The sequence below is a fragment of the Drosophila melanogaster genome, chromosome 2R (genome assembly GCF_000001215.4).
Source record: "Drosophila melanogaster chromosome 2R".
Taxonomy (NCBI): Eukaryota; Metazoa; Arthropoda; class Insecta; order Diptera; family Drosophilidae; genus Drosophila; species Drosophila melanogaster.
Window position 1 is genome coordinate 25,071,816 of NT_033778.4, and position 25,370 is coordinate 25,097,185.

The window sequence follows — 25,370 nt, forward strand, 5'->3', positions numbered from 1 at the left end:
ACAATATAATAATATTATCATGAATGCTTAGTGCAACGCCCACCACAAGCACGCCCTCTTGCCCAAAGCTCAGAAAAAACACAATGCGACCGTGCCTCCAATCTGGGAAGAGGGAGCCAGGCTCGTACGTGCTGTCATCGATCGCGATCTTGAAACTCTGGAAGCATGGCTATGGAGATGAGGGAAGTCTGAGAAGTGAAGCCAGTCTGGTGATAAAGCTGCAACAGCCATGCAAACCACTGGTGCAAGCCCAAACGTGATTACAGACTTTCAGTTTATAAACATCGAGTGGGTCTAAGCCCGGTTCTCTCTGAATCTGCTCCTGGTCCAAGCTTTAGCGGCCCTCCTGTTGCGTTGCAATTACAGCGCGTGCAGCCAACGCCTGGCCCTGCCTTCCTTGGCAGAATGCTGCCCCTGCAGCTTACTTGTGCGGCACATGATGAATTCTTATTAGCTGTCCCTGGCCGCGGCAACTTCAACCGATCGGCTTTCTCATAACTTGCACTATATTTTTCTTGCTTTTGCTCCTCGCCTTCGTTGGGATCAAAATTTGTATCCACTCTCAGTTTGCTGCCTGGCTGTCTGCCCTGGTCACCTCAAGCTTCAGAAAGATATCAGTTGGCGGGGATCAAAACATTTTCTGCATTTCTAAACAATACCTAAGGCACAGACGTCGCCAATCGAAGACTAAGAGAACCGTCATTGTATTAAATACATTTTTTATTATACGTATAACATATTTTTTTTTTAAGGCCAGTGTAGTGTAAAATGGTCAGCTGACGATATTTTACCGAAAGTTTGTTCTGTTTTTCCATTTCAATTCGGCTTTTTATTAGAAGTGCAACGAGATATGTATTTTATTTGCACCCTCAAATAAACGGGTTCTAATACAATTTTTTAAAAGTTTCTAAGATAGATGCGTTACATTTAATACAATTGGTTCATCAAATAAGCGTTTGCACTTTAATCACTGGTTAAGGTCCACACCTTTCCCATTTACCTGAATGGTAATTTGGTCAGTGTGTACGCTGTCATCTGGCTCTCTCTCCCGATGCAACTGTCGATGTGCCGCAGACGTTGCTCCTCTCCTGGGAAGTGAGCGCAAGGATATTTCGTCGCTCTCGCGCCTCATGAATCGTCTCCGAGTACGGGCGAAGTCAAAACTTTCACGCTGCCGTTGCCGTGACTGGGCATGGGCGGCGTCTGTCAGGTGCTTCAAGGCCTGCGACGAGTTCGAGCGCTGCATCTGGGCGACTTCGCTATGGAGCTGCGGCTGACCTAGGCTAGACACCAGCACAGAGGGCTGGCGTTGGCGACCACCAAAGCATCCAGTCGAGTAGCGCCCATCCGCTGATCGCGATCGCCGGTGGCGAGCCGACTCTCGCGCACTAAGAAGTTGCTTAATGGAGACAGCATTTGAGTACATATCTCGTCGGTAATTAAAATTTGTTCACTTTATTACCTGCTGCATTTCATCATTGCGCATGCTGCGCAGTCCCTGTTGCTCCTCGAGCTTGTTGCTCATCAGGCTCACCCAATCACGAGCTTGTCTAAGCGATAGGGAGCTCTGAGATCGTTCGGGTATCCGACACGGGAACAGCATTTCGCGGGCTCCCACAACACAACCGCTGTCGAGGACAAATACTCGCGGAAAGTCTACTACAAAGTCGCGGCTTCGATTAAGATCCGCAGATTCGTCCCGTGCCTCAACCAGTGCCAGTCCCTGCGGGGGATCAGGCTGATATTCCAGAATACTTTCCTCGCTTCCTAAAAACTGTAAAATAAAAAGCCATCTAGGTTTGGTTCGGCTCCAAGACATAAAGAGCGTTTCTATGTTGAAAAGCGGCGTATTTAGGTAAATTCTCAAAATTCAATATGTTTATTGGGGTTGTTCTTTAATATGTTGGAGGTGTCTAGCACAGCATGGTCTTGTTTCAAAGTTGGTGATAAAGCAAATAACAAATTCAAGAAACTACTCGGGATTTCTTCATAAACTCAAAACGTATAAAACGTTATAAAACGACTATTAATAATTATATATGATATATAAAATGTATGATCTAAACTAAGTTATAAATGGAATATAAATAATTTATGTATGAGCTATAAAAACAATTGAAAAATAAATGCAATCAAACGAATTAAGCAATAATAATGTAAGTACATAAAAATGTTTCAATTTTTATTTAATATAAAAAACTAAAAGCAAATACTTTGGCACCTGTGATATTACAGCAGTCATTGATTCACAATATGCGCTGGCTGCGATTTGTGTAGCCGTCTATGGGTGACTAGCAACACAGTCGGTGATCTTGCTATATTTATTGCATTTACCATTACCTTTTCTACAGCTTTAAGATATAGTCACTGTTTATAATTGTATTGGTATTAAATTTCAGTGTATTGAATTTAAGGGTTCATACTCGGAAGTAATTTCCTTTGCATACTTTTATCGACAATTGTTAGTCTTATAGAACATAATCATATGCTTAAACCCTATGCGATTTAAGTGTATTCATGATTCCGCTTTCAAGTTAAACTTCCAACGGTATTTTATATTGTTGCTTAAATACATGTAAATGTGTGTGGGGCTTTAAAAAATTAAAATGGAAGTCTTTGTATCAGCTTTTTTAAGTACACTGCTCTTAAATGAGTTTATTTACACATGAGTGAATGTATCCATAAGATTTTTCGTTACTCTTATAATTTTTTATCATAACTTATAATTAAGTAAAACGAGGAATACGTTAAACTTCAGTCAACTGCTTGAACTTGCTACACTACGTCCATTTGTAAGGGCATTGAAAAATATAGGCTGCACATTCGCATAACCTGTGAACCTAATCTGTACCAAAATGCATATTGACTACTTACAGACTTACATTTCAAAATAATAAAAAATACAATTAGGCTGAATATAACATTGGACTCAACGGACGGGTTTGCGCCAGTTTAACTATACAAATTCCGATGCAAGGGTCTTACTAAAGGAATATGAATATTGGTCTGGTGGTATAGCTGACTATTGAATACACGAGTTTTTATGTACAGAGTAGGCTGTACTTTGTACCTAAGCCTTGTTCGTGGGTAGTTGACGATATTTTAGACGTCGGTCACCTGATGACTGGCAGTTATAGCGTGCGGCATTGTGGCGGGAGCGGAGTTACGTCTGCCGCGCTCCGATGCCGCCTGCTGCGGGTGTGGTTGATACGTTAGTGGCGCTAGCTGCTGCTGGACACTACTGCTAGGACTACGACTACTCTGAAAATAGTGACTAGGAGCGAAACTACTCATGTTGCTGGCCTGGAGCGGCTGCAAAGGCTGCGGCCCGTGCGGCACGGCCACCACAATGACGGGCACCTCCTCTATGGAGGCGATTGGCGCTGTATGCTGTGGACTCGGTGTTTGATAGATTTGGTCACCCACCACATATCCATAGAACTTCAGGACGTCGAGCTTACACATGGGACAGGTTCGATGCTCTATAAGCCACGGATCTATGCAGTTTTTATGGAACTCGTGCCTAAAATTAAGAAGTTCAAAGGTATTTCTTTTGAAAGCTTGCAGAGCTGCATTCTTACTTGCACGGCAATATCCGTATGGTGTCCGTGGGCTTATAGGCTTCGATGCATATAGCACAGCAGTCGCTATCCAAGTCCTTTTCATCGCTGAATTTTCCGGTTTTTGTTGGAATCTTCATGATAGCCTTTTTGGTAACAGAGCAGAGATTGCGCTACATCGGGCAAGGATGAATTAAATTATGTATTTGATTATTAAGTGAAGGCTTACCGATTGTTGGTCCTTCGCCTGCATGTAACGGAACCTCTGAATATAGTAGAAGATGAGCCAAACCAGAGAAATAATCATCAAAACAATAAATGAAATCGACACAAACAGCACTGATGTTCTAAAATATAAATGGAAAAACAGGTAATTATTTAACTTAAGTTCGTTAAGTTCAGAATATACCAAAACTAAGACTAAAGCTTATAAGTCTTTACAAATATCCAAAACATATTAAGATCCAAAGACTGCCTGTTCGAATGACTAGTTTTCAAACTAGAACTAGAACTAATTAGAATATTAAAATTTTGAAAATAGAAAAAATACCTGCCTTACCGACGTATTGCGGTAAAGCAGTTTTTCTTGGCCTGCCTGTAGTAATGGTTTAGGCAGCACTCATGACCAAGGGGACGTAGCTCAGTGGTAGAGCGCTCGCTTCGCATGTGAGAAGTCCCGGGTTCAAACCCCGGCGTCTCCACATGAATCACCTCTTTTTTGTTATTGAACAAATTATTCACGGCAAGCGACCGCATTGGTTTTATTTGCTTGTTTAACGTAAAACAGTTACATTTTGACGTTACATGATGTAAAATTTTAGAACAGGCTGCATGATTGGGCAAATGGAATTTAATGCACTGAATTACCGGCGTTCTTTTAAGCAGTCAAGGGTCAGGATCAAATCAGAAACCAAATATCAGAAGTATTTAACGTAACAGTTACATTACATTTTGACAGTACCATTTAACTCAGTCACAGTTTGGGGTATTATTATGCACACTTTTAGAAAAGATTTCAAGATTTGATTAACGAAATAAAAAGCAATCAGGATCCGGATCAAACCAAAAACCAAATATCAGAAATATGTAACGTAACAGTTACATTAAATTTTGATTTCACATTTTAGAAAGGCTGCAAGATTTGACAAAGGGAATAGAACGCACTGCATTACTGGTGTTTTATTAAGCAGTCATGATTCGGATCAAATCAGAAACCAAATATCAGACGTGTTATACGGAACCGTTACATTACATTTTGATGTTACATTTTAGAACAGGCTGCAAGATTTGACAAATGAAATTGAAACCTGCTTTACCGGCGTTCTATTAAGCAGTTTAAGCGAAAGTGGTTCTGATTCTAGTTGATAATTGGTCACCAGGAAGACGCAAGGGGACGTAGCTCAGTGGTAGAGCGCTCGCTTCGCATGTGAGAAGTCCCGGGTTCAAACCCCGGCGTCTCCAACAGAGTTGTCAATTATTTTTTTGGACTAAGTTTCAAATGTTGGTTGGATTTAATCGTCCTCAGAAAACCAAATGCATTGCAAGTCTACCGAAGCAATTGGGAATTGGAAAGGACTTGAACAATTGTTTTGTCAATTTCGAATTTGAACTTTTTTGGACTAAGTTTCAAGTGGGAAATATAACAATTACTCTGATAATAATGCGGTTCTATGGGGACGTAGCTCAGTGGTAGAGCGCTCGCTTCGCATGTGAGAAGTCCCGGGTTCAAACCCCGGCGTCTCCATGTTCAGGAGATATTGTTCTTTTTTTACTTTGAATGTGTAGGGGTGGGACTCACCTATTTAAGCTGCTAATGGTGCGAACACCTCGTCTTCCCTCGATGATCGAAATAGTTACATTATAGCCCTTATCAAGAGTCAAAGACAGGTCTTGCCCAATGTTCTGATAAGTTATAACGGCGGCTATGTTTCCTGGGAAAATAGTGTACTTTTAATGAGCAGGCTGATAGTCGGAATATTATAGCTCAAGCTCACTTGTTTTGCCCTTGATCTGCATCTTCTCCAGCTGCATTACTTGCTTGTCGTTATAAATAATAACACCGGCAGCATTTTGCTGGTAGACATGTTTAACTTTTTCCTCAAAGGTGCAGCGGCCCCGTCGCACCAATGCAATCCATGTCTCCCCTTTATCTGGTATGGGTGCTCCCAAGGTTCCTCGGATGTACGGCGTGCACGCGTAATCGTCACTAAAGTTGTCCGTGGCGGTGATGTGAATTAACCGTCCCGTTACGTTCAACACCTTGCCCTCTCCGTAACGGGCCTGTTCTTGGGCGAATTCCATGTTGCACAGCATGTTACCGTGCTCTACGTATGACCAGTTAAGAAAGGCGTAGTTATAGACGTCCACGGCAATACGATCTTCCATGCCGGAGAAGCTGTGAGTGCCGTTGCCTGGTCGAAAGTAGCGCTCCAAGTCCTGATTTGCGATGGACATGGCCGCCACTAAGGTAGTGGTCGTTGCAGGGAAGGTGAGAGGCGGGAGTCCCCCGAACAGCAAAACAAGGCAAGCCAGTAGGAGCGTTTTCCGTATATACATCACGTAGGAGTATAGCAGATGTTTTCTATTTTAATCAGACTGTCGCATTCGCTTCTTAGCCTATTTATTCGACAACTGAAACGAAAATCAAATTAAGTTTAGCTAAATTATTGGAGGCCTGAAGCCATCGGGCGATGGGCGACACAATTTATTAAAACCATAAGTACGGTTAGTATGAACAGTCAATTCAGTCATTTGTTTAAGTCAAGACTATTTGCTTTATGTTCTACAAAAACAAACAAATTTAATTGTCTTTATAACTTACAAAAAAATTCTTAATTGATTGGAAATTTAAAAAATTATTTTCCCAAAAAAATTGGCTATACCAAATAAAAACTTAAGTTACTAAACAGACGCGTACACATTTCGCGTACTGACTTCCACTTGCTAAGTAACAAGTTTATTTTTAAGACTATTGGTAAAACATAATTATTCAAAATACCTTTCAACAAAATACATTTATATTAATAGTAAAACTGGTTAATTTCTATAAGCGGATATAAATACTGCCGATATGAATATTAAACATTCTGTTGATTAATTTTCTTAGTAAAACGTGATTTGCAAAAACGTGCCTCGGACCACAATAATAATAATCTAGGAATATTTTCTTGCTTGGTGCTTGTGTCCAAATACACTAGAGTGTCTGTATTGTGTTTATTTAAAATTGTGTTTGTTATAACTTGCAAAATCGAAGGCGATAAATGACAAAAATCTTAAAAATTAACTGTCGAAATTTATGATTTGAATGTTTTATTCTTTAAACAGTCGAGTGAATCTTACTCTATGTCGCTGCATGCGACATTCTCCGGTACATGTTCATAAGCGTTTGAATGTATATTAAAAATGAAGTTTATAATCGAATGCCATGTTACTTTTTTTAATGGTCACAATATGTTTTCAGAAAAAGGTGCGATCTTCTAAGAGATGGGAGATTTCTCTGAAATGTTTCTAATTACTTGGCAGGTGCAAACTAAATTGCTTTTAAAGTCTGTTTTTTCCTATTTTGCCTTCAACTGTTACTGCTCTTGAAAGAGCCGCTTTGGGTTTTTAGCGGAGTGTCCGCTATGCTTGCAATGCTTGTTTTGATTTGGCAATTGCATTTTATGGTTACTCTCGGTTACTTTACTGCCATTAATCAGAGGTCTACTACCTTTGCGCCAATTTCATGTCATCACATTACCGTTGTCAACGTGATTGTATAAGGAGCAATCTTAAATGGTCCCAAATAGTATTTGTTTTGGGGCAAGCGAATGGCATTGAAATTTTAACTGCCAAGTCAATTCTATCCGGAACAAGCTTCTAGTAAAATACTTCTGGCAGTGCTAGAGTGGAGGTAGACCACAAGACAGGGTCATAAAAATATGAACACCCGGTACTTGGGGCGGTATTCCCTCAGACACGTTTTCGGAGCGGGGTCCCACGCGTAGGGTATATATACCGTTGCAATGCACTGCAGAGTTGTTATTATTCTTCTAGTGTTTGTCGTATTCCCGAGTGCGCCAGAGAGGGTTACGGAACATGTGCAGCGCCGGCAACGGCGTCATAAATCTTTACACACCTTCCACGTGCTGTCCACCCACTACCGACACCCCAACCCCATGAACCCCTTCGCTAGCGGTCGGAACCAGGCTAGGATCGGCTTTTTCCATGCGCCCATTCATTCATTCTTTTCATAAGCCCCTCGAGCGTCAGCAGCGTAAAAACGTGATTTCCGCTATTCCGCTTCTGGCACTGTTTAAGATAATTGTTTAGCCAATTTTGGTTCTTCAGCGCTTGGATCGATACTGGACTTAAGCAAAGCCTCAAAGAAAACAAATCTTATTCAGCAAGTCATTTTTTATTTGATTAGAGAAGGATTGACTTGGCTTGGAAAGATCGCGAAAGACTTGAAACAAAATCCTGATATAGAATGAGGAAGAAGCACGCTCTCCTCTGTCACATGCCGTGAACACCTTTACCGAACAGGTATTGATTTTTAACATTGTGGAATGCGACAAAAGAAACAAAAGCAATGGTGATAACAATAACAAGGTTAAGTTATCAGACTGGTTGTTTAGGCCTCAGTGTTTTCAACGAAATTCCACAAAGTGCCTCATTCATATTTAAGCATCGTTTTCCAAATATGACCGATGTTGAAGGAATTAAGTCGAAACGAGGTTTTTAATTTTTGGGAGGACCCAACGTTAAATATTAATTATATTTAAATTTGTATTAATTATTTGTCAATAATTTTTTTATGTTGCTTACCACATCTTCCGAAATACAACTGATGTATCCAAATTTCTAAATCATGGAATACAATCATAAGACTTGTAGCCTGAAGCACCGGTTATAAGCTAATTATTTGATAAGAATCTAATAAGCTGTGAAGTTGTGCTAATGTTAGGTATTGTTAAATCAATTCGATGTAGGTATCCCAAGTTAGTGGCTGTGGCAAAGCAGAAGTAACTCTTGTCTTGGGTGCCAATTGATTGCGGCATTTATTCAGTATTGACCGTATTTATTTTATTTATGACATGAATTCAATGAGTTGACTTACGACCAATTTCATAATTCCTGGACTTTTTGCAAACATATGATTTCCACTACAATCGACCGCCTTATCAGCGTCATCAGACGACAGGAACACGAGTCAGAATTGTTTAGAGTCCAGCATTTGGTGATTAGTGAGCTGTTCCCTACAGAGCAAACCCTCTCCAACCCCACCCTATTTGGCCAAGTCAACGTGCTGGCGGCTTGCGATTTGCGTGCCGAGATTGCTAAACAATATTGATTTGTATAGTACGGGGAGGTATTTATTCATTGCAGTATGAAGCCCCACTTGGACATTATGCCTGTCCTGTACCATCTCGTCTAGTATCAAACATGTCGCAGTTTTATCCAATTAGTGGGAAGAATTGGTTTTTATTGGATGCCATTTTTATCCATATCATATTCTACGCACTCGTCTTATCGGTGTCTCATCCTCGCTATGTTATTTGCCTTCTCTGGGCTCGCACCATTCTCGCTTGGCTTCGCGATTTGTGTTCAATCATTTTAATCAAAATGATTCACATTTCATTTTTTCAGACAAAGCGGAATAATATTTTTATTCAGCTTTGCTATGCTCAGTCTCATATGCAAATTGAAGTCTTGCCAGCAATTAATAAGCAAGGTGAGTAGGTCGAACTATAGAACTACTCAGCTTCCTGGTTCTGCCCGCGCCATTCGATTGGAAAGTAAAAGTTGTGTTCATACAAAAATTTAAGTTAATCAAGTTAAACAAGAAGTTAATAGAGAAGTTTAAATTGAAGATTTAAGGGCTGGCATACTGCCAGAACTGAGCTCGAAGTAAATCATTTTATGTTTTGTATATTGCTGCATTTTGCGATGAAAGAAAAAATAACGTGCTGATCTAGGACCGGGAAATGGCAAGGTTTATGTTTTGCCCAGCACAGGGCCATCGTCGATCGCTCACCACTTAAGGCATATACATATATGGCATATATACAAGTGCGCGGGACAGCTATCTCGGTCTCGCCTAGCAATTTGTCGCCTTAATTAACGTCGCCCTGGGAAGTGAGGATCCGGCACAGACAGCACCAGAGACAAACCCACGAAAAAATATTGTTTGTCTTTGCATGCAAATGCATCTCCTGCAGCGGAGTGATTGAGAATGGGGCTCCGAAATAACGCCCTCCTGGAGTCTGTCTATGTCGGGGACTGGGGTTAAGTGAATCGTGCTTCGAGTTTCTTGTGGGAATGGTAGAAACATTAAAGATAATATTAAGGGCATTCTGGCTAAACTTCTAAATTTAAACCGTTTAAAAATATTTGACCAGTTACGAAACATGGAGAATATAATATCCCAGACATATTTGCTATGCTTTAAAATTGATCGCGTTTTAATAATGAATTAAAAGAATTAGTAAAGCTCGACACATGCTTGTATTTTCATAGACGTAAAATTTGCTTTTCTTCACTTATTTCGCGCAGTCAATTTAAAATCTTATGGCGTTGTTGACCAGCGAAACCATTGGACACTTTAATTTGTTATTGCTTTCTTGATCTTCAAAAGCGTTGAAAGAAATAAGAACTTAAAAGGACAATAAAACGATTCCGTACGGATTTCGTCTATTTCACACGCGTTAGATTCAGTAGATTGAAGCAAGTCTAAACTGGCCTCAGCTGTGCAAATGCGGAGATAAATGACTTCAGTTCGATTCACTGGCCCAACCAATGACTGACAGACTTCGTTAGACAACAGCTAACGGCACTTGATATTTAATTAATATCAGGCGGGGGCCTCCTCCCCCCTCGCTACAAAAAGTTTACCAGAACGCTTTTCTAATTTGTTTGATAAATAAGGTGACGTAAAATTGGTCATTCATGCATTTGCACATTTATTTACATTTACCGTTTCCGTTCCAGAGCTTGACAAATCTCGTCCATCTGGACTAGTGCGAATCTGCTTTACTGCAGTTATCAAAGAAACTGTTTAAGTAGATGAGTAATTTTATCGCTTTTATAAATATATGCTCAATGTGCTGATAATGGTATAACTTATCGGTCGGGGGCCTCGAACTCTTAACCCTTTCCGTTAATCTCTTTTGCACCGAATCCAGAATTTAAGTGCAGAAGGGTTAATACAAACAAAGCCACTCTTAATAAGAAGTCAACCTTATATAAAAGCCTAAAAAACTTTATAGAAACTTTAAATGAACAACCTAATATTTTCACACATACTTTTACAATTTAATAACGCCTAAATGATTTGCTTTTACTATTCCATGTCGACGCTGCTTCGATGAAGACTGATAAGGTGGTATCGGGAATGCAAGCCGAAAGAACTGCATTTTCACTTCATCCCGCTTCCTGACTTCTGCTGTGCAAACTCCTTATTCAATCTCTTCGACCCTTTATTATGTTTCTGTTTCCTCTGTGATGAAAACATCCACTCCAGATGTTGGTAAAAAGCATTTTTTCGAAGTGACCCAATTATGGAGGGTGTTGGAGAGAGGACCCTCAACCGCCAGGCCCTTTATGTATTCAGCGGTTTTAGACCAGTGACCTTTAATACGAAAGTGTCTGTGCCTGCACCAGCCATTTCGACAATCTTGGTGCAGTTATTGCATACGCATATCTATGAATTTTTTTAATTTTCATTCGATTCCCATCGGTATCCCTGCGGATATATGTACATACAAGCGATGTCCAGAAAGTTTTTTGATAGAAATGCAATAACCGGAGACAATAACAATAACAACAATAACCATTATAGGTTTAATGGGAGGTTGAGTTTTGGTTGAAATTGCGGATTGAAAAGAACGCGCATGCGTTGTTTTTTTTTACTAACCATCGCGTACATTTGTTTTCGTTAACATTCTAAGGGTGGAGACATCTGGCATGACTCTGGCAGGGTGATAATATAAGCAGTATTAAGGAGTAGTCAACCGCTATAGTTCAGTCCCAAACTACACATCCACAGCTCAGCACTATTTTAAAGTAGGCAATCGGTTGTTGGACCCAACCTCTCCTAGGCAGAGGGGAAAATTGCTCTGGTCGTTCGTTCTATTGATTTTTCCCAGGTTCATTGTTGCCGTTGGCAGATTTATTCATTTTCTATGCTGATTAATTTAATTGTTTATTATGTATAAAAAAATGTAGGCAACTAGACTTAATGAAGAGAAAGGTTTGGGCTGGACTCCAATTGAAATTTAGGAATTTGGTTAGTGTATGATAGGTAACCTGTTGCACAAATTATCAGTTACTCATTGATTTTTTTTTAGATAAATACTCTTGGCATTTATTATTTGTTTCAGTTAGCAGAAAATCTTAAACGCTTATTAAACAACTTTTTTTCAAACAGTCTGCTCTTACAAACAAAAAAAAAAAAACTTTTTCTATCATCGTCAGATATTGATCTATTTTGTTTAAATAAATAAACTCACCTGACAATTAAATGTGGAAGGAAAAGCTTTTTAAAAAAAAACTAAAACTCCACAGCTGTTTTTACCCCCTCACTCACAAACAATATATGTAAGAAAACAGTAGATACATCTTCCCTATAGCACTATTGAAATATATCTGCATTTCTTAATTTTCTCGACGCATTTTCGAAATAATTTTTGTTGTAGCTATCTTATCTATTTGGCTTTTGTTACGCGAACGCGATTAAAATATATGTATTCAGATATGTGTATTCTTTTAATAGACTGCCCCTGTATCTCCGCGGCACTGGCTGAAACGCAGTTTTCTTTAGATATTACTTTGTCAGGCTGCAGCTGAGCTGGTTGCGGCTCAACTATTCATTGACTAAACAACTGACTAACGAGTCAAAAATGCAATTAGAACAGATCCGCGATACGCGCCACTCGGAGCGTTAATATACCAGTCGGATATCCGATTCGATGCAGGTACGGAAAAAGACTGATTCAGCGCAGTGAAAAAATAAGAGCGCTGCCTGCTGTTAAAACAATGCCAATTCCATTCCAATTCGATTCGACAGGCAAACTAGAACCCGGCCGTTTCACGTTTACTTCAGTGAAATACAGTGGAAACGGAACAATTTGGCGTCTCTCTAAAATGTACAAAGAGAACAAGAGAATTTTGAATCATTCGCAATTGAAACTAAAATTCGATTCGAGTTCGAAGTGAAAACGAATACAAACTTGTGGTTCGTGGCTCTGCTATCACTAAAGTGAAAAAGAAAGAAGAAGCAAAGCAAAGAAGAAATGTACGAAGAGCAAAAATATTGAATTGTTGCTCGAAATCATTACTCAAAAGCACTACAACGAAATTTTTAAATATTTCGTCAGAATTAAAACCGATTTTAGCCCAAACTTCTTTTCTTTATGTTTTATAGACGGTATACACTGTCAATTTAATTTTGTTAAACTAAATATTAAGACAATGTGGTCTGATATATTCGGCGACAAGTTCACTGCAAAGTCATTTCGAAACTCCGTTTTGAGGTCCTTACATATAATAAATATGTGATTTAATCTTACGGTCAAAAGGCATCTTAAGCCACATTCTATTAATAGGTATTTGGTTTGGCGTCAGTGTTCGAGAGTAAATAATCTGTTTTGACTGCCTTTCAAGTTCAATGACCGAAAGTATGGAGAAGCAACAATAACAAAATTGATGATGCATTAGCCGAAGAAAGCAGAGCGATAGAGATAAAGTTTGCACCGAGCAGACTCTCTGACCCATATGTTTTAGATTGGCCGCAATTTGACTCAGCGTTTAAATAAAAAATATATTTCAACACGTCACAACTTAAGTTAATGCGGGTAATTAATATATAATATATATATATATATATATATATATATATATATATAAATAATAGGTAAGATATATATATCTATATATATATTACTTATATATATATATAATAAGTAATATATATAAATATAATAATAAAATTAATATAATAAATATATTAATTAAATGGCTGATTATTCCGAGGAGAGTCCTCGAGACGTTAGACGTCCAATGTCAAATGTCCTGTCCTAGTGTACAAATGTACCCTTATAACTGGATACGGGGAAATCTAGTTCCTCCACTTTATTATGCTCCTTTCAGCGCGCCAGCTAACAATGATAAGCAGTAACTTTTAAATGTGTTACCTATTGATGCAAGAAAAAGTTGAGTGCGCCATCTTTTGCTTGACTTTAATAAACGAGTACGACACGGTGCACCATCTATTGGTGGTATAATATACACAGGTAAAAAAGCTCATGTAAAATTTAAAGTGTAAAAAGACAAGTAGGGTAATTTTTTTTTAAATGTCACTACAAAGTTTAGAAATTACAAATAAAATCCACTTCTTTGACCCATTCAAAATGTTGCTTTAGTTTTCCTATGAAAACTATTCATAAAAGAAAAACGTTTTATTTAATAACTTGTACTATTTATTTTAATGTATACGTTTTAATTTTATTTCACTTACATACGTTTCTGTTGAAATATTAAATATTAAAATATGTTGAGCTTACAAAGTATTAACACTATGCGTGGGAAGGTCTCACTTTTATGCCTCTTTATAGGTTGGTTTAGGTTTGGTTGCTTACTATACAAATGAGATTACGAACGGGTAAATCTGCAGGGTTCCATTATTTGCTGAGATTTACAAAGCTGCATTTAGGAATAACTACGAACTTGCCTGTTATGTAAGGGGAACGTGCACAACTATGAATGAGGAATATTTGTGCAAATGTTTTCTATACAAATACGAATTGCCTACGAGAACACTTAATTATACTAAAAATTTTTTCAATTTGATTTGTTAGATAACATAAAAATTTTGGTACAGTCATCGGCTTTGTATCCTTCGATACTTATAATTGCATTGGGTTTTCCCTCAACTTGCTTCCAAACTTTTTGTTAGTTTGGCTATTATCATATATACACTTGTTCTTCTTTATAGCTTCCTTCATTTTGATTATAATCCTTTCGAAACTAAAATTATATATTAATATATTGCCTCAAATGCTTTGTAAGCTTTGTCATATTCGTTTATTTAACTAAAATCATTTGAAAAATATAAATAAATGATTGGAAATAGGAACTAAAAGCACCAGTAAATTATTTACTTAAAGAAAAAAACACCTAGTCCTCACAAAATGTATTCCTTTGGGGCTACTTAATTAAAAGAAATTATCAACTAATAGTAGACATATTGCATTAGAGTTTCCTTTAAGTCCTTAGCGGTGGCAACGCGTTGCTTACGGGACAAGGAGCGGGAACGGCTGCTGTCGGCGTCTCGATCTGCGCTTGGAGCTGACGCTTGTCCCGAAAGCGTTTCAGCTTTCTTCTGGCCATGAACAGGTCTGGCTTAAAGCTGAGCTCACGGCAAGCCAGTTGGTGAAGGGCGGGTCGCGAAGGCAGGGACGGCGGGGTAGGGTTCATTTCCTGGTCCAGCTCAAAAGCAGGGAAGTACATTGGATTGGCGTTGGCAGCCCCGGCTGCCCAATCCCGCCACAAGTTTCAATCATGCCCGGTCCCACCGTTGGATGGCGTAAGTGGTGGGCCCGTCGCGCTTATCTCCCGACGGTGCTCCAGCGAGAGCGGTATTCCAGGACCTGAGTAGTCTTCGTCCACGGAAGAGGACTGCTTCGATCCAACAGACTTGCAGTCCTCATCCATGCTCACGCCAAGATGGTGCATAGCCGCAGCTGCATGATGGCGTTCTGCCGGCGGCAAAAGGTTTAACATGCTCAGAGGGAGGCCGGGAAAGCCGCCCGAAAAATCAGGGTAGAAACCCTGTGGGTTGAAGGGATTGAACAGGGCATTTGGGGCACTCAGTAAATCGGGCTCGGAACTGTTACTACGGGGTCCTCCTGGGGGTCCCAGGGGAAGTCCCAGATCCAGGTCTAACTGTCCCATAGGCCCCAGTTCACCGGAATGCTGCATTGGTCCACTGCCGGAGGTCGGTGCTCCGCCTTGGGAATTAGCAGACCCCCCCGAACCGTTGCTGCTCATGGAGTTCTTGTCCTTTTCCTTCTCCTTGCGCTCCTTGCTCTTCTCATTCTTCGTGGAACCACCGCTACCTCCGCCGATGCCCATTTGCAGCATTTCTATCGGTGGTCCACTGATGCAGTCCTTCCGCAGCTGCTCCAGTTTTAAACTCTTTCCGTATTTTCCCCGGACGTACATCAGTAGAGAATTGTAGGGGATACCGAAAATCCGCGACGCCTGCGACGTGGTCATCTTTTTGTTCCAAACGTGCTGCAGTGCCTCCGTCAGTTCTGTGTTAGTCCATGAGCGTGGAGGACCGCCGCGTGGGGCTGAGTGCTGTCCCTTTGGTCGCGGCACTGCAAAAAAGGATCATTTGCATATAGTAAATGCTTCTCAAAGCCAAAAACCCAACCTATCGCTTAGCGATAATGTTTCAATCTCTTGTCTCATATACTGCCTAGAACATTTTTCTGAAAAGTCACCCATTGTCTGGGATCTACAGGGCGAAGCAGCTTGCTTTGAGCTCGTACACACCCTGAAACATGTCTTTGTGTGGCACCTATTCTTGAGGCGAGCTATCATTCGGCACATCCAAAGAAATAAGAACGCTGTGGAGGTTCCTGGCCTTCCCCGTAATGATTGGCTTCTCTCTGTATGCAAATTTGAAGTAAGCAAGGTCTGCGGGGGTCATATGCGCCGCAAAAACTCAATTTAGATCCTGAGATATCAGCTTGCACCCGGCAATAAGTCCCACAAATGCACAGGTACTTTCCCTTAAGGCCCTCAAAGCGGGAGTGGGTATATGTACCATGTGGGGAAGTAAATATGTAACCCTAATTCACTGGTTGCTTTGGCTTGAGCATATAGGCTGAATATTTGCCTAGCTCGTCTGCTGCCGCTAGATCATAAGCAAGGTAATGAGCTTTTGATTGTGGTAACATCGAAAATACCGAAAGCCAAACCCCAACTAGCAAGTTAATGAAGCCGGCCTAATAAAGTTTCACTAGACAAAAAGGTTTGAATTTGGTACAAATCGGAAATCACGTTTCACAGACCGGCTCAAAACAACCGACGAATAAACAAATGAATGTGAACAAATCAGTTAATCACACCCACACGATTGAGGGCCACAGACCACGAGTGAATTGCATCGAAGTTGTAAGTGTATAGCTCCACGGCTCCCGATTGGTATCATTCGAGAAACAGGTTTTGCAGACTTGCAATATATAATAGAATATCGTGCTATACGCTAAATTTGGTTTTTTTTGCCGGCTTACATTGCTAAAATCGAGTTTGTAAATTGACGTCATTCAGCACGCCTGAAGATGTAGATTAGATAAGAAATAACAAATCTGCTCTGGATGTTCTTCAACCTGACGTGGCTAACATATGATCACGACTCTTTCATTCCTTATTCCTTCACTTAATGTTCTTGAAGACCAGAAAATTAAGAAATTAGATTGGCGGTTTTGTTTTTTTTGCTATCTTCGCATCTAACTCATCAATTCCTTCACGTCTTATTTGTCAATCAGTTGGCGGTTAGTCCATAATTGATGTGAGAACTAGAGAGAATGCTATAGTCGAGTTTCCCGACTATCAGATATCCGGGAATATATAGTAACTCAGATAATGGAAATGCGAACACGAAATCATTTTCTGGGATATCGATAGATGTTGGTAAATAAAATTTAAAAATTGTTTAAAATTGGGGGCGTGACCGTTATGGGCGTTTTGTAGGTGTCTGAAGGAAAAGTGTTTTTGTATACCGATATAAATTGGTAAGACACACCATAAAACGAAGAAAAATCAAAACATTTTTCAAATGTGTGGGCGTGGCAGTTTTTGGCGGTTAGTGGGTGTGGCAAAAAGTTATTGTGCAAATCGGTAGAAGCTTAAAAGGCTAAGAAATACATGAAAAAATATCGAGTCATTTAAAAAAAGTTTGGGCGTTACAGTTTTTGGGCGGTTTTTGGGCGTTATAGTGGGCGTGACAACATTTGAAAACAAACTAAACGGAGCCTATGTTTTTGGAAGTTGCTTGCTTAATCTCAACATTGTAACAATACAACTATATTGTAACTATATAGTAACTATTTTCACTATAAATGCAATAGTTGCCGCTATCGAGACAGATAGTTTCGTACGGACAGAAGGCTCGACCGGCTACTGTCCTGATCACAAATATATATATTTTATATGGTCGGAAACGCTTCTTTTTACGTGTTACATACTTTTTAACGAATCTAGTATCTAGTACTAGTAACGGGTTTAAAAATAGAGAATTATATTGATTTCCTGGCTTACAAACACATTTAGAGTGCTCAAAAAAATATTTACCCTTTTGAGGTCTCGTAACACCATTCCCTGAGCTAAATAAAAAGCGATAGAAATATGGTATATCGAATTTACTTTCTCGCCTCTTCCATTTGTCAATCAAAAAATCGACGCGTACATTTTACGTTTTGCCTAGGTGCACATACAGCTGTGTTCAGAAAAATAGCAGTGCGAAGGAAGCTAAGTAATACAAAGGTATTTTTCCATGTCCCTTTTCGGAATCGACTTTTTGTTCCACTTATTTTTGGTAAATGGAATGTGTAGATAAGGAAAAAAAGAAAATCCGGTTAGTTTTTCATGTTATCCTCTTTTTATTTACATTCTTGAGCAAAATCGCAATTTTTAGGCTGTTCATAAGAATAGCAGTGTCTGGTTTTGACCAACGTAAAGTTCCGAAATGATCATTATTTTCTAAAAAGTGAGTTTGGTTAAGTTAATTCGTATATTTAAAAGGGCAATAATTTAAAAAAAAAAATTTTAAAATTATATTTTAGTGGGTGGAGGACAGCACTGCTCCCAGGAGAAAAGAATGTTAAATTTTAAGCTTAGAAAAGAAGGAAAAACATAAAAGGACATTAAAAAAACTCTTGAATGTGCTGCCAAAATGGTATCCAATACCATTAAATATGAATGGAAGCCCGAAAACCGTGGTACCACAGAGATAGAGAATCGACGCATAGTTCGTTAGAGCAAAGCCTATCCTTTTGCATCCTCTAGGGACATAAAGTCTGAGCTGAACTTGGGAATCAGTGACGACTACTGAATCAAAATTTCAGTGCGAGGAGTCCACGAAAGGTTTCCCCACTTAGCCCAAGGCTTATTCAGGCAAGGTTTACCTTCGCTAAAACCTACCGAAACTGGCCAGTCTGCGAATGGCGTAATATCCTTTGGACTGATTGGTCAAAAATAGTGCTATTTGGTGGAACTGGTTCACTACAGTATATCTGACGACCTCCAAACACGGAGTACCACTGCCTATTATGTTGTTTTAATCTATATTTTCGAAACTATTGAAGAAATAAAAGTGAAACATTTGTTAAATTGTTTGAAATTAAATACCTAATGATATTATAAAAAAAAATTTCCTATTAAAACTGTAAATCATAGGAATTTTTTTATCTTAATCTCTCAAGTCCAAAGCACTGCTATTTTTCTGAACATAGCTGTATTGCCCCATTCAAGAAAAAGAAAAAGAAACAAACAAACCATTTGTCGACCGATTTAACAATTGCTTCGGCGCACAGGAAAACCGCAGAAACAAATTTGCCGCCTCACATGATCGCTTGAGTGATCGCTGATCGCATCTGGAACGGTCCGAGAAATGGGAGGCATAGAATGTGGCTTTTTGTGCCTTCGTAGCGGTCTTATAAGGGGTAACTGTTCGAAAGGAAGTGCGCAAGCAATTCAATACAAATCCAGAGTTAGTTGCATTCGTAAAAAATAGGGATAATATAATCAGCTAAACTTTTGTTTTGCCCTTCACAAAACTGCTTATGACTCCTTCTATTACCCTCAATCGATACCTAACCGAAGTGTTTTCTTCGTTCCTAGAGCGCAACTACGTGATCAAAAGTGCAGCATATCAAATGCAAGAGGTACAAAGGTAGAAGACTGGGCATGAACTCTGCTACCCCAGTGCGAGATCAATCAGTCAGGTGTGAAGTATTGCAGCCAGACACGGAACAGATCGGCCTACAAGCTTGACTGGCTCAACGTGATCGACGCCAATCATGCCGAAATGATTTTAAACATTTCCAGCTGTAGAGACCTCTCTTGGCCGTTGACTGGGGTCCGGGCTGCCTTTCGGGTTAATTAGTTGTTTGCTGGGCTTGGCGAAAGTTTGTTCAGTGCACTTATTTTGTAGGGTGTTTGTACTTACTTTTCTTTTTAAGGAATGGAGGCGGCCCGCCAGGCATGTCCCTTGGATCGCTCATTTCCATTAACGGGTTATAAAGCTTGCCAGGATCGATTCCGGGTGGAAAGAGTCCAAGTGGTGAGTCGAGACCAAACACTGTCGACAAAAAAATTATTATTAAATATTGATTTTTCACTGTGACAATAATAATAACTGTATAAATAGCAAACTGCACTCGTCTTATACAACAGTCACTGCATTGGGTAATTTAAGCATAAGCGACATATTTTCCAGCTCACTGAAGCTGATTAGCCGCCAAGACAATGGACGCAAACACACTTCGACAAACTGTACATACGGATTGTAAACAATGGCACATCGTTATTCTATTAATATTTTACGCTTGGAGTGCATGAGTGAAACAATTGGTAAGCTGATGAGCCAAGAAGGTGGATGAGGATAACTTAGGAATGATTCCGCAAAGACTCTTTACCTAGCTGGGAGGTAACGCATAATATTGACATTGTGCTGACTGATTTTATAAGTCGCGCCGCGGATTTCAAGATGCGAAGAAGCGCCACATAACAGACGAGCTAACGTACAGACAGAAGGGGGCGAAAACAATGCTCAAGCATATGAATAAGGAGACGTATCCGTTTCTGTTTCTGAGGATGTGTTGTATCTGCAGCATAATGACACAAATAACGAGCGCTCATTGTTTGACTCTGTTTTCTGAAGTAGACATTACAACACGCGGCGTATGCGTAATGTGGTTTTTTTACTTTAAACTTTTTTGAAGGTGCGCAAAATTTGTGGATTTCCCTTTGAAATCCTGGCGGATCTCAAGCTTTAGCTTTGACTTTACAGCCCATCCCACATGTCAGAAGCTATTAGTTGAATGATTTTCACGCCAGATATGATAAAAAAATCACATTATTCGTACGAAAGGCATAAGGTGGTTTATCTCTTGCACGACCGTCTGGCAAACGAGATATATGTAAAGTTAATATATATACTCGTAAATAAATTTTAGCCATGTTGAGTAGAACAAAATTTGTAAAGGTAAGTGGAAAAATGTATTAAACAAAAATATCAACCGTTCCCATAAACAGATACCGATTTTGCAAGAACCACTTAAATATCCTTTAAATGTTTGCCACTAATATGTTTTTGATATGTTTTAAAATTTAAATTATACTCGACAAAAAAAATATTTCACACTACAGGGTATTATATAGGCGACCACTGGTTTGCTAAAAAAACACTGGAGTTCTGCGGCTTAGCGTATCTTTCGTTTTCTCATTGCCTGCAGCCTGTTTATGCAGTAGTTAGCGATTTGCTTGAATACGGCGCGACTTTGGTGCGCTTTAGTCACCCGTACTCGTTCTCGTATTCGCTTTTCTGATATGTTGGCTGAAATTTTTGTCGCATTAAAAGGTATTGCGCTTCCTGCCTGACTTCCACTTCGCGTTTTCGTACAATTTTTCATATTTTTGTGCCTTAATTTATTTTATATCCTGTGTGCGCGCGTCTCGCCTGCATTCAGGCGCCCTCTGTCTCCCCAGGTGAAGGTCCTGGTCTTTGGCTTGGCATGGGCCTCCCCAAACGGATATTATTAATATGAATATCGCGCGACTTATATGCAAAAGTCGTGTGGAAGGACTAGACCAAGGTAAGGAAAGCCCAACCACGAGACGTCGCCCCGTATTTTTATTTATGCTGGCGACGATGCCAAAGTTGTTTGCCAAAAGGTTTAAGTTGTGCGCGCTTTGGCATACTTTAAACACAACACATTACCGGAAAGGGCATAAAGCAGACAGCGAATATCCCGATGTGGAGAAGTGCTGTCCTCTGCTCGGCAGCCAAGTAACGTAAAAGTCATTTGACTAAATGTTGGCTGACAGTTTAAACTCAACCCGCTCCGAAAATCACATGTTGAAGAGACACAACATAAATTGTTTGCACTTTCTGCACGCAACGGCGGAAGCTAACCCAACCCGTCGATATTTTTAACCTTTGCGCCTCCGCTTGTGTTGGTTTCGCTTGACTCCAAGTCACATGAATGTAAAAATCATATAAAACGCAATTGAATTTACTTCGGCTGCAGTTCCTCCCGGGACTTAACCGCAACGGCATTCCCATTGCCCCTTCCCTAGCTCCCAGACGTTGTTGTCAGTATAGAACGGAGTGGGAGTCGGTAAACTGTCAAATTATTAGGAACTTATACGATTGCTTTTCCATATTTCTTATAAGCTGTCAACAGCGGAAACATTTTGTGACTTAATTACTAAAAAATAAAACATCAGAGTGATAGGACTCCTTTTTTTAGAAACTCTTAAAGCATTGCACCCTTTAAACGGTGTTATGCTCGCTATGGAGTTCTTCACGGGTCATACTAGCAGCAAAAGGAGCCTGAGAAGCCATAATGTGCTTAGGGGCTTTTGCAACAGTCTTGCGTGGCAATGAAAGAGCACTTCTCCAAGGATACTTGTCACTTGGCGACACTTTGATGTTGCGCTAAGACCACATGTTGCATTTCAGAGTGGCGAAAAGTGTAGACATGTCGAAGGGACTCTCCGTGAGAGTTTATTATTTTTGCACGTGACCAGATTGAAGAAAATTTCTGTTATTAAAGCTGTAGCTGGGCATATGCATATGCTTTTAACCCAGTGACCTCTGGGCCCAATTGGCTTAAGTTACAAAAAGATACTCACTATGTGGCGGAGTCAGCGTCATCGCAGAGGACATGCCAGGAAAGGGCAATGGTGATGGCGGATGCGGGGGTCCATCCGGTGCATTGAAGGGACCTTGCAGACTCATTGGCGATGCCGGACCAAACTCCTTTCCAAACTCCTTTCCAAACTCCTTTCCAAACTCCTTACCAAGCTCCTTACTCAGTCGATTCATACTCTCCTCAAGTCTTTCGTGCGCAGCTTGTCCAGGACATCCGTTTCCTGGACCACTGTTGCCCGGATGGCCTCCGTTATGTCCTCCGAACGGGGGCATCCCCATTGGCCCCAGCAAATTGCTCGCAAATGCGTTGTGGTCGCGCCCATCACGGGGATCCCGTGGCTCACGCTGATGCATCGCAGCAGCTGCCGCTGCAGCCGCCAAAGACATCTCCATCTGGTGCTCCATATGATGGAAGGGATGCTCCCCAGATCCAGCAGCCGCCACGGCAGCAGCAGCAGCTGCGTGCATCTGTGCCTCTAGCGCTTCCATGTGGCAGGGCGGGCTGTCTGGTAGACCAGGAGGCCGAAGTCCGGGCGGAGGGAAAGTAAGTAGTCCGTTGTTGCCCCCAGAACAGCTAGTAGGCGTGTGGATGGCCGTAGGGTTCGGATTAGCGTTTAGTTGGCGGATGTCCTTTAGAGACAGCATTATGCGCTGGTTGTTGTCCTGCAGCTTGCTGCTGTTGTTGTTATTGGACTCACAGTCTGCCGAACTAGAGGGGCCAGAAATTAGTTCCTTGCCTTTCTTAGTGGTGCAGAGGTCCTCGGGCCCGTCACTGAGGCAGGGAGAAGGGTTGGGAGACATGGCGGCTGCATTTGCAGCAGCTGCTGCAGCCTGACGCCTCAGCTCGTTGGTCGTATGAATAAGCTCTTCAATGTCTTGCTCCTCTTCCTCTTCATGATCCTGATCGTCGTCGTCCTCATCGTCAAGCTCGAGTTGATGGTGATTCTCGTTTAGACTGCGTGGTTGATCGGATCCTTCTTCTTTCATGGACTTTTGCTCCTTAGCCCGTTCAACCAACGTTTTTGCTGGCGACGAACTAATTTTTTCAGCTTCCCCTTGGCTGTTATCTTGATCAGGAGCCTCTTCCTGATCTCTTTCCGCTCGCTCTAGAAGCTCGTGCTTGATCACAGTTTGCAAGGATTCTGCATCGGTTTTGTTTAAGGTAAAGTCGTGCGGCACATCGCCGGAGCGGCGCCGCGGTCGCGCTTGCTTACGTCGTGGCATAGGTGAACTGCCTCCCAGCTCCTGATCACTCTCCAAGTCGCGGTCGGACTCCTGCTCTCGTTTTCGTCGCAAACCTAGAGCAGCAATGGCGCTTGAAGCGTTGCCAAACAGTCGGGCGGACGGCATCAAAAGCTTTCCACCCTTAGAGGGTCGGACCATCGTCGGACACTCGTCCTCAAAGGTAGAGGACAGCATAGAGGTGTCCAACATCCCGAAATCATCGGGGGAAGCGGCCGGTGTGGGAGTGTGTTCTGGGACAGAGCTCTCCACCAAGCCTCGGACTTGAAGCGACTCTCCGGCCTGGATGAGTGTCTGGAGTCTCTGCTGGGGCACGCTGATCTCTCCGCGGTACATAAAGTCTACAATGGCCTGCACTACCCAACCCCGGAAATCCTTGAGCACTATAACTGGGTGCTTGCAGGGAGTTTCCGCAAAGACGCGCTGGAAGAAGGGCGAACAGGCGGAGAGCACCATTTTGTGAGCCCGGATCGAAGTCTCCGCGCAGACCAGGGTCACGTCCACCAGCGTTTTGGTCTTCAGCAGTGCATCGAATGCCCGCAGGATGTGGTTCTGGTGGTTGTTCCAGCGTAGGCTGTAGTGATCCTGTGGGGCCGATGGTACAGCTAGTGCACCTTCTGAGGGTGGTGTGGCAGGCAGACTGTTTTCTGGAGTAGCAGCTTCCGTTACCGCCGATGCCGATTGACTCATGTTCAAGGGCAGAGGAGGTGGCGTAGGCGGGGTCGTCGGAGGCGTAGAGTGCATTGGGGCGTGATCACTGGTCGGAGTCTTTGCTAAAAGCTGTAGCTGCACTGACAAAGGCAGCGGCAATTCTAGCGGCAGGGGCTGCTTTACAGGCGCCGCCTGACAAGCGAAGTCGGTCATGGAGAGCTTCGTCGATTGGCGATGTTTAATCAACTTCTGGTGGGCGTCCTTTAACATGCCCCGTTCCAGTCACGTGCAGCGTGCTTCAATTCTCTGGGAAAAGAACATGCGGAAGAAGGAAAGAGAGAACGGTTTAGGCGAGAGACGAGTAAGCAAAGCTTAAGAATAATACCAGGCATAATGTATTCGTATTCATGACATATGCTGTAAGGCACATTTGAAGTGTGTACAGTGTGATAATATGTTAATGAGTCGCGGCATATATCATTTTTCCAGCTGTGGAGACAGTGAATGGCAAAAAAGAGCATGAAGCTGTAGCAATCACAGTTGCTACGTGTTGTGTCGTGTATCCTCTAGGATATCACATGCAGATGTGTGATAATGGCTCATTCCCCCTGCTCGAATTTGGTTTTGCTTTGTTTAACTGTGCTCCCGGCACTTCACAGTGGAATGAATTTGGCAAAATGGGAACTCAATCAGAATACTTTCCTTTTAGAAAATCACAATTTTTAAAACTAGTTTAAAGTTTTGCTATTTCTTTTTGGGCTCTAAAAAGTGTTTAGTATATCAATCCACGGAAAAACTCTACTTGTTTGCGTGGATCTGCCACCGTTTTATTCGTGGGCGATTGCCGCATCCAGTGCGATGCATCTAATTAATTCAGCAACTGTCTGGCTTGGATTCGCACTTCATCTTCTCAAAAGCGTTGAACACTGCGTGTGTGAATTTTTAAAACAGTCACCAGCTGCCTGACTACCTCTCACCTCACACTAACTTCC

General features: G+C 41.3%; 2 protein-coding genes and 3 non-coding genes across 12 annotated transcripts in view, besides 2 other annotated features; 3 read left to right on the forward strand and 2 right to left on the reverse strand.

Annotated features, from left to right (window-relative positions):
* Positions 1-811: 811 nt before the first annotated feature.
* Positions 812-12,532, reverse strand: gol (goliath). Of its 4 annotated transcripts, none has more exons than NM_001169829.3 (8): positions 12,050-12,532; positions 5,555-6,191; positions 5,359-5,491; positions 3,790-3,907; positions 3,582-3,733; positions 3,427-3,523; positions 1,463-1,774; positions 812-1,399 (listed from the first exon to the last, which is right to left on the reverse strand). In NM_001169829.3, the coding sequence occupies exons 2-8, from the start codon at positions 6,114-6,116 to the stop codon at positions 968-970; spliced, it is 1,806 nt and encodes a 601-aa protein (NP_001163300.1). In that variant the 5' UTR covers positions 6,117-6,191; positions 12,050-12,532; the 3' UTR covers positions 812-967. The 4 variants fall into 4 exon arrangements, with proteins under 4 accessions (NP_001163300.1, NP_001246517.1, NP_726508.1 ...); NM_001259588.2 differs by having other exon boundaries at positions 2,222-3,523; NM_166705.3 differs by having other exon boundaries at positions 812-1,774.
* Positions 4,190-4,261, forward strand: tRNA:Ala-CGC-1-1 (transfer RNA:Alanine-CGC 1-1). The gene has a single exon. It is a non-coding gene; the product is annotated as a tRNA-Ala (tRNA).
* On the forward strand, positions 4,950-5,021 carry tRNA:Ala-CGC-1-2 (transfer RNA:Alanine-CGC 1-2). Its single transcript has one exon. It is a non-coding gene; the product is annotated as a tRNA-Ala (tRNA).
* tRNA:Ala-CGC-1-3 (transfer RNA:Alanine-CGC 1-3) lies at positions 5,233-5,304 on the forward strand. The gene has a single exon. It is a non-coding gene; the product is annotated as a tRNA-Ala (tRNA).
* A 1,432-nt stretch (positions 12,533-13,964) lies between the features above and the next one.
* Positions 13,965-25,370, reverse strand: part of lov (jim lovell) — a 53,848-nt gene continuing 42,442 nt past the window's right edge. For 3 of the 5 annotated variants that reach the window (NM_079141.4, NM_001014554.3, NM_145761.2), the window contains exons 2-4: positions 22,467-24,684; positions 19,777-19,908; positions 13,965-15,919 (exon numbers count right to left, since the gene is read on the reverse strand). In NM_079141.4, the coding sequence (NP_523865.2) occupies positions 15,093-15,919; positions 19,777-19,908; positions 22,467-24,648 (3,141 nt within the window). In that variant the 5' untranslated portion in view covers positions 24,649-24,684 and the 3' untranslated portion in view covers positions 13,965-15,092. The remainder of the gene's footprint in view (positions 15,920-19,776; positions 19,909-22,466; positions 24,685-25,370) is intronic. The other 2 variants (NM_001299947.1, NM_138150.4) reach the window with 1 other exon arrangement.
* Positions 17,128-17,812: a mobile genetic element.
* Positions 18,041-19,065: a mobile genetic element.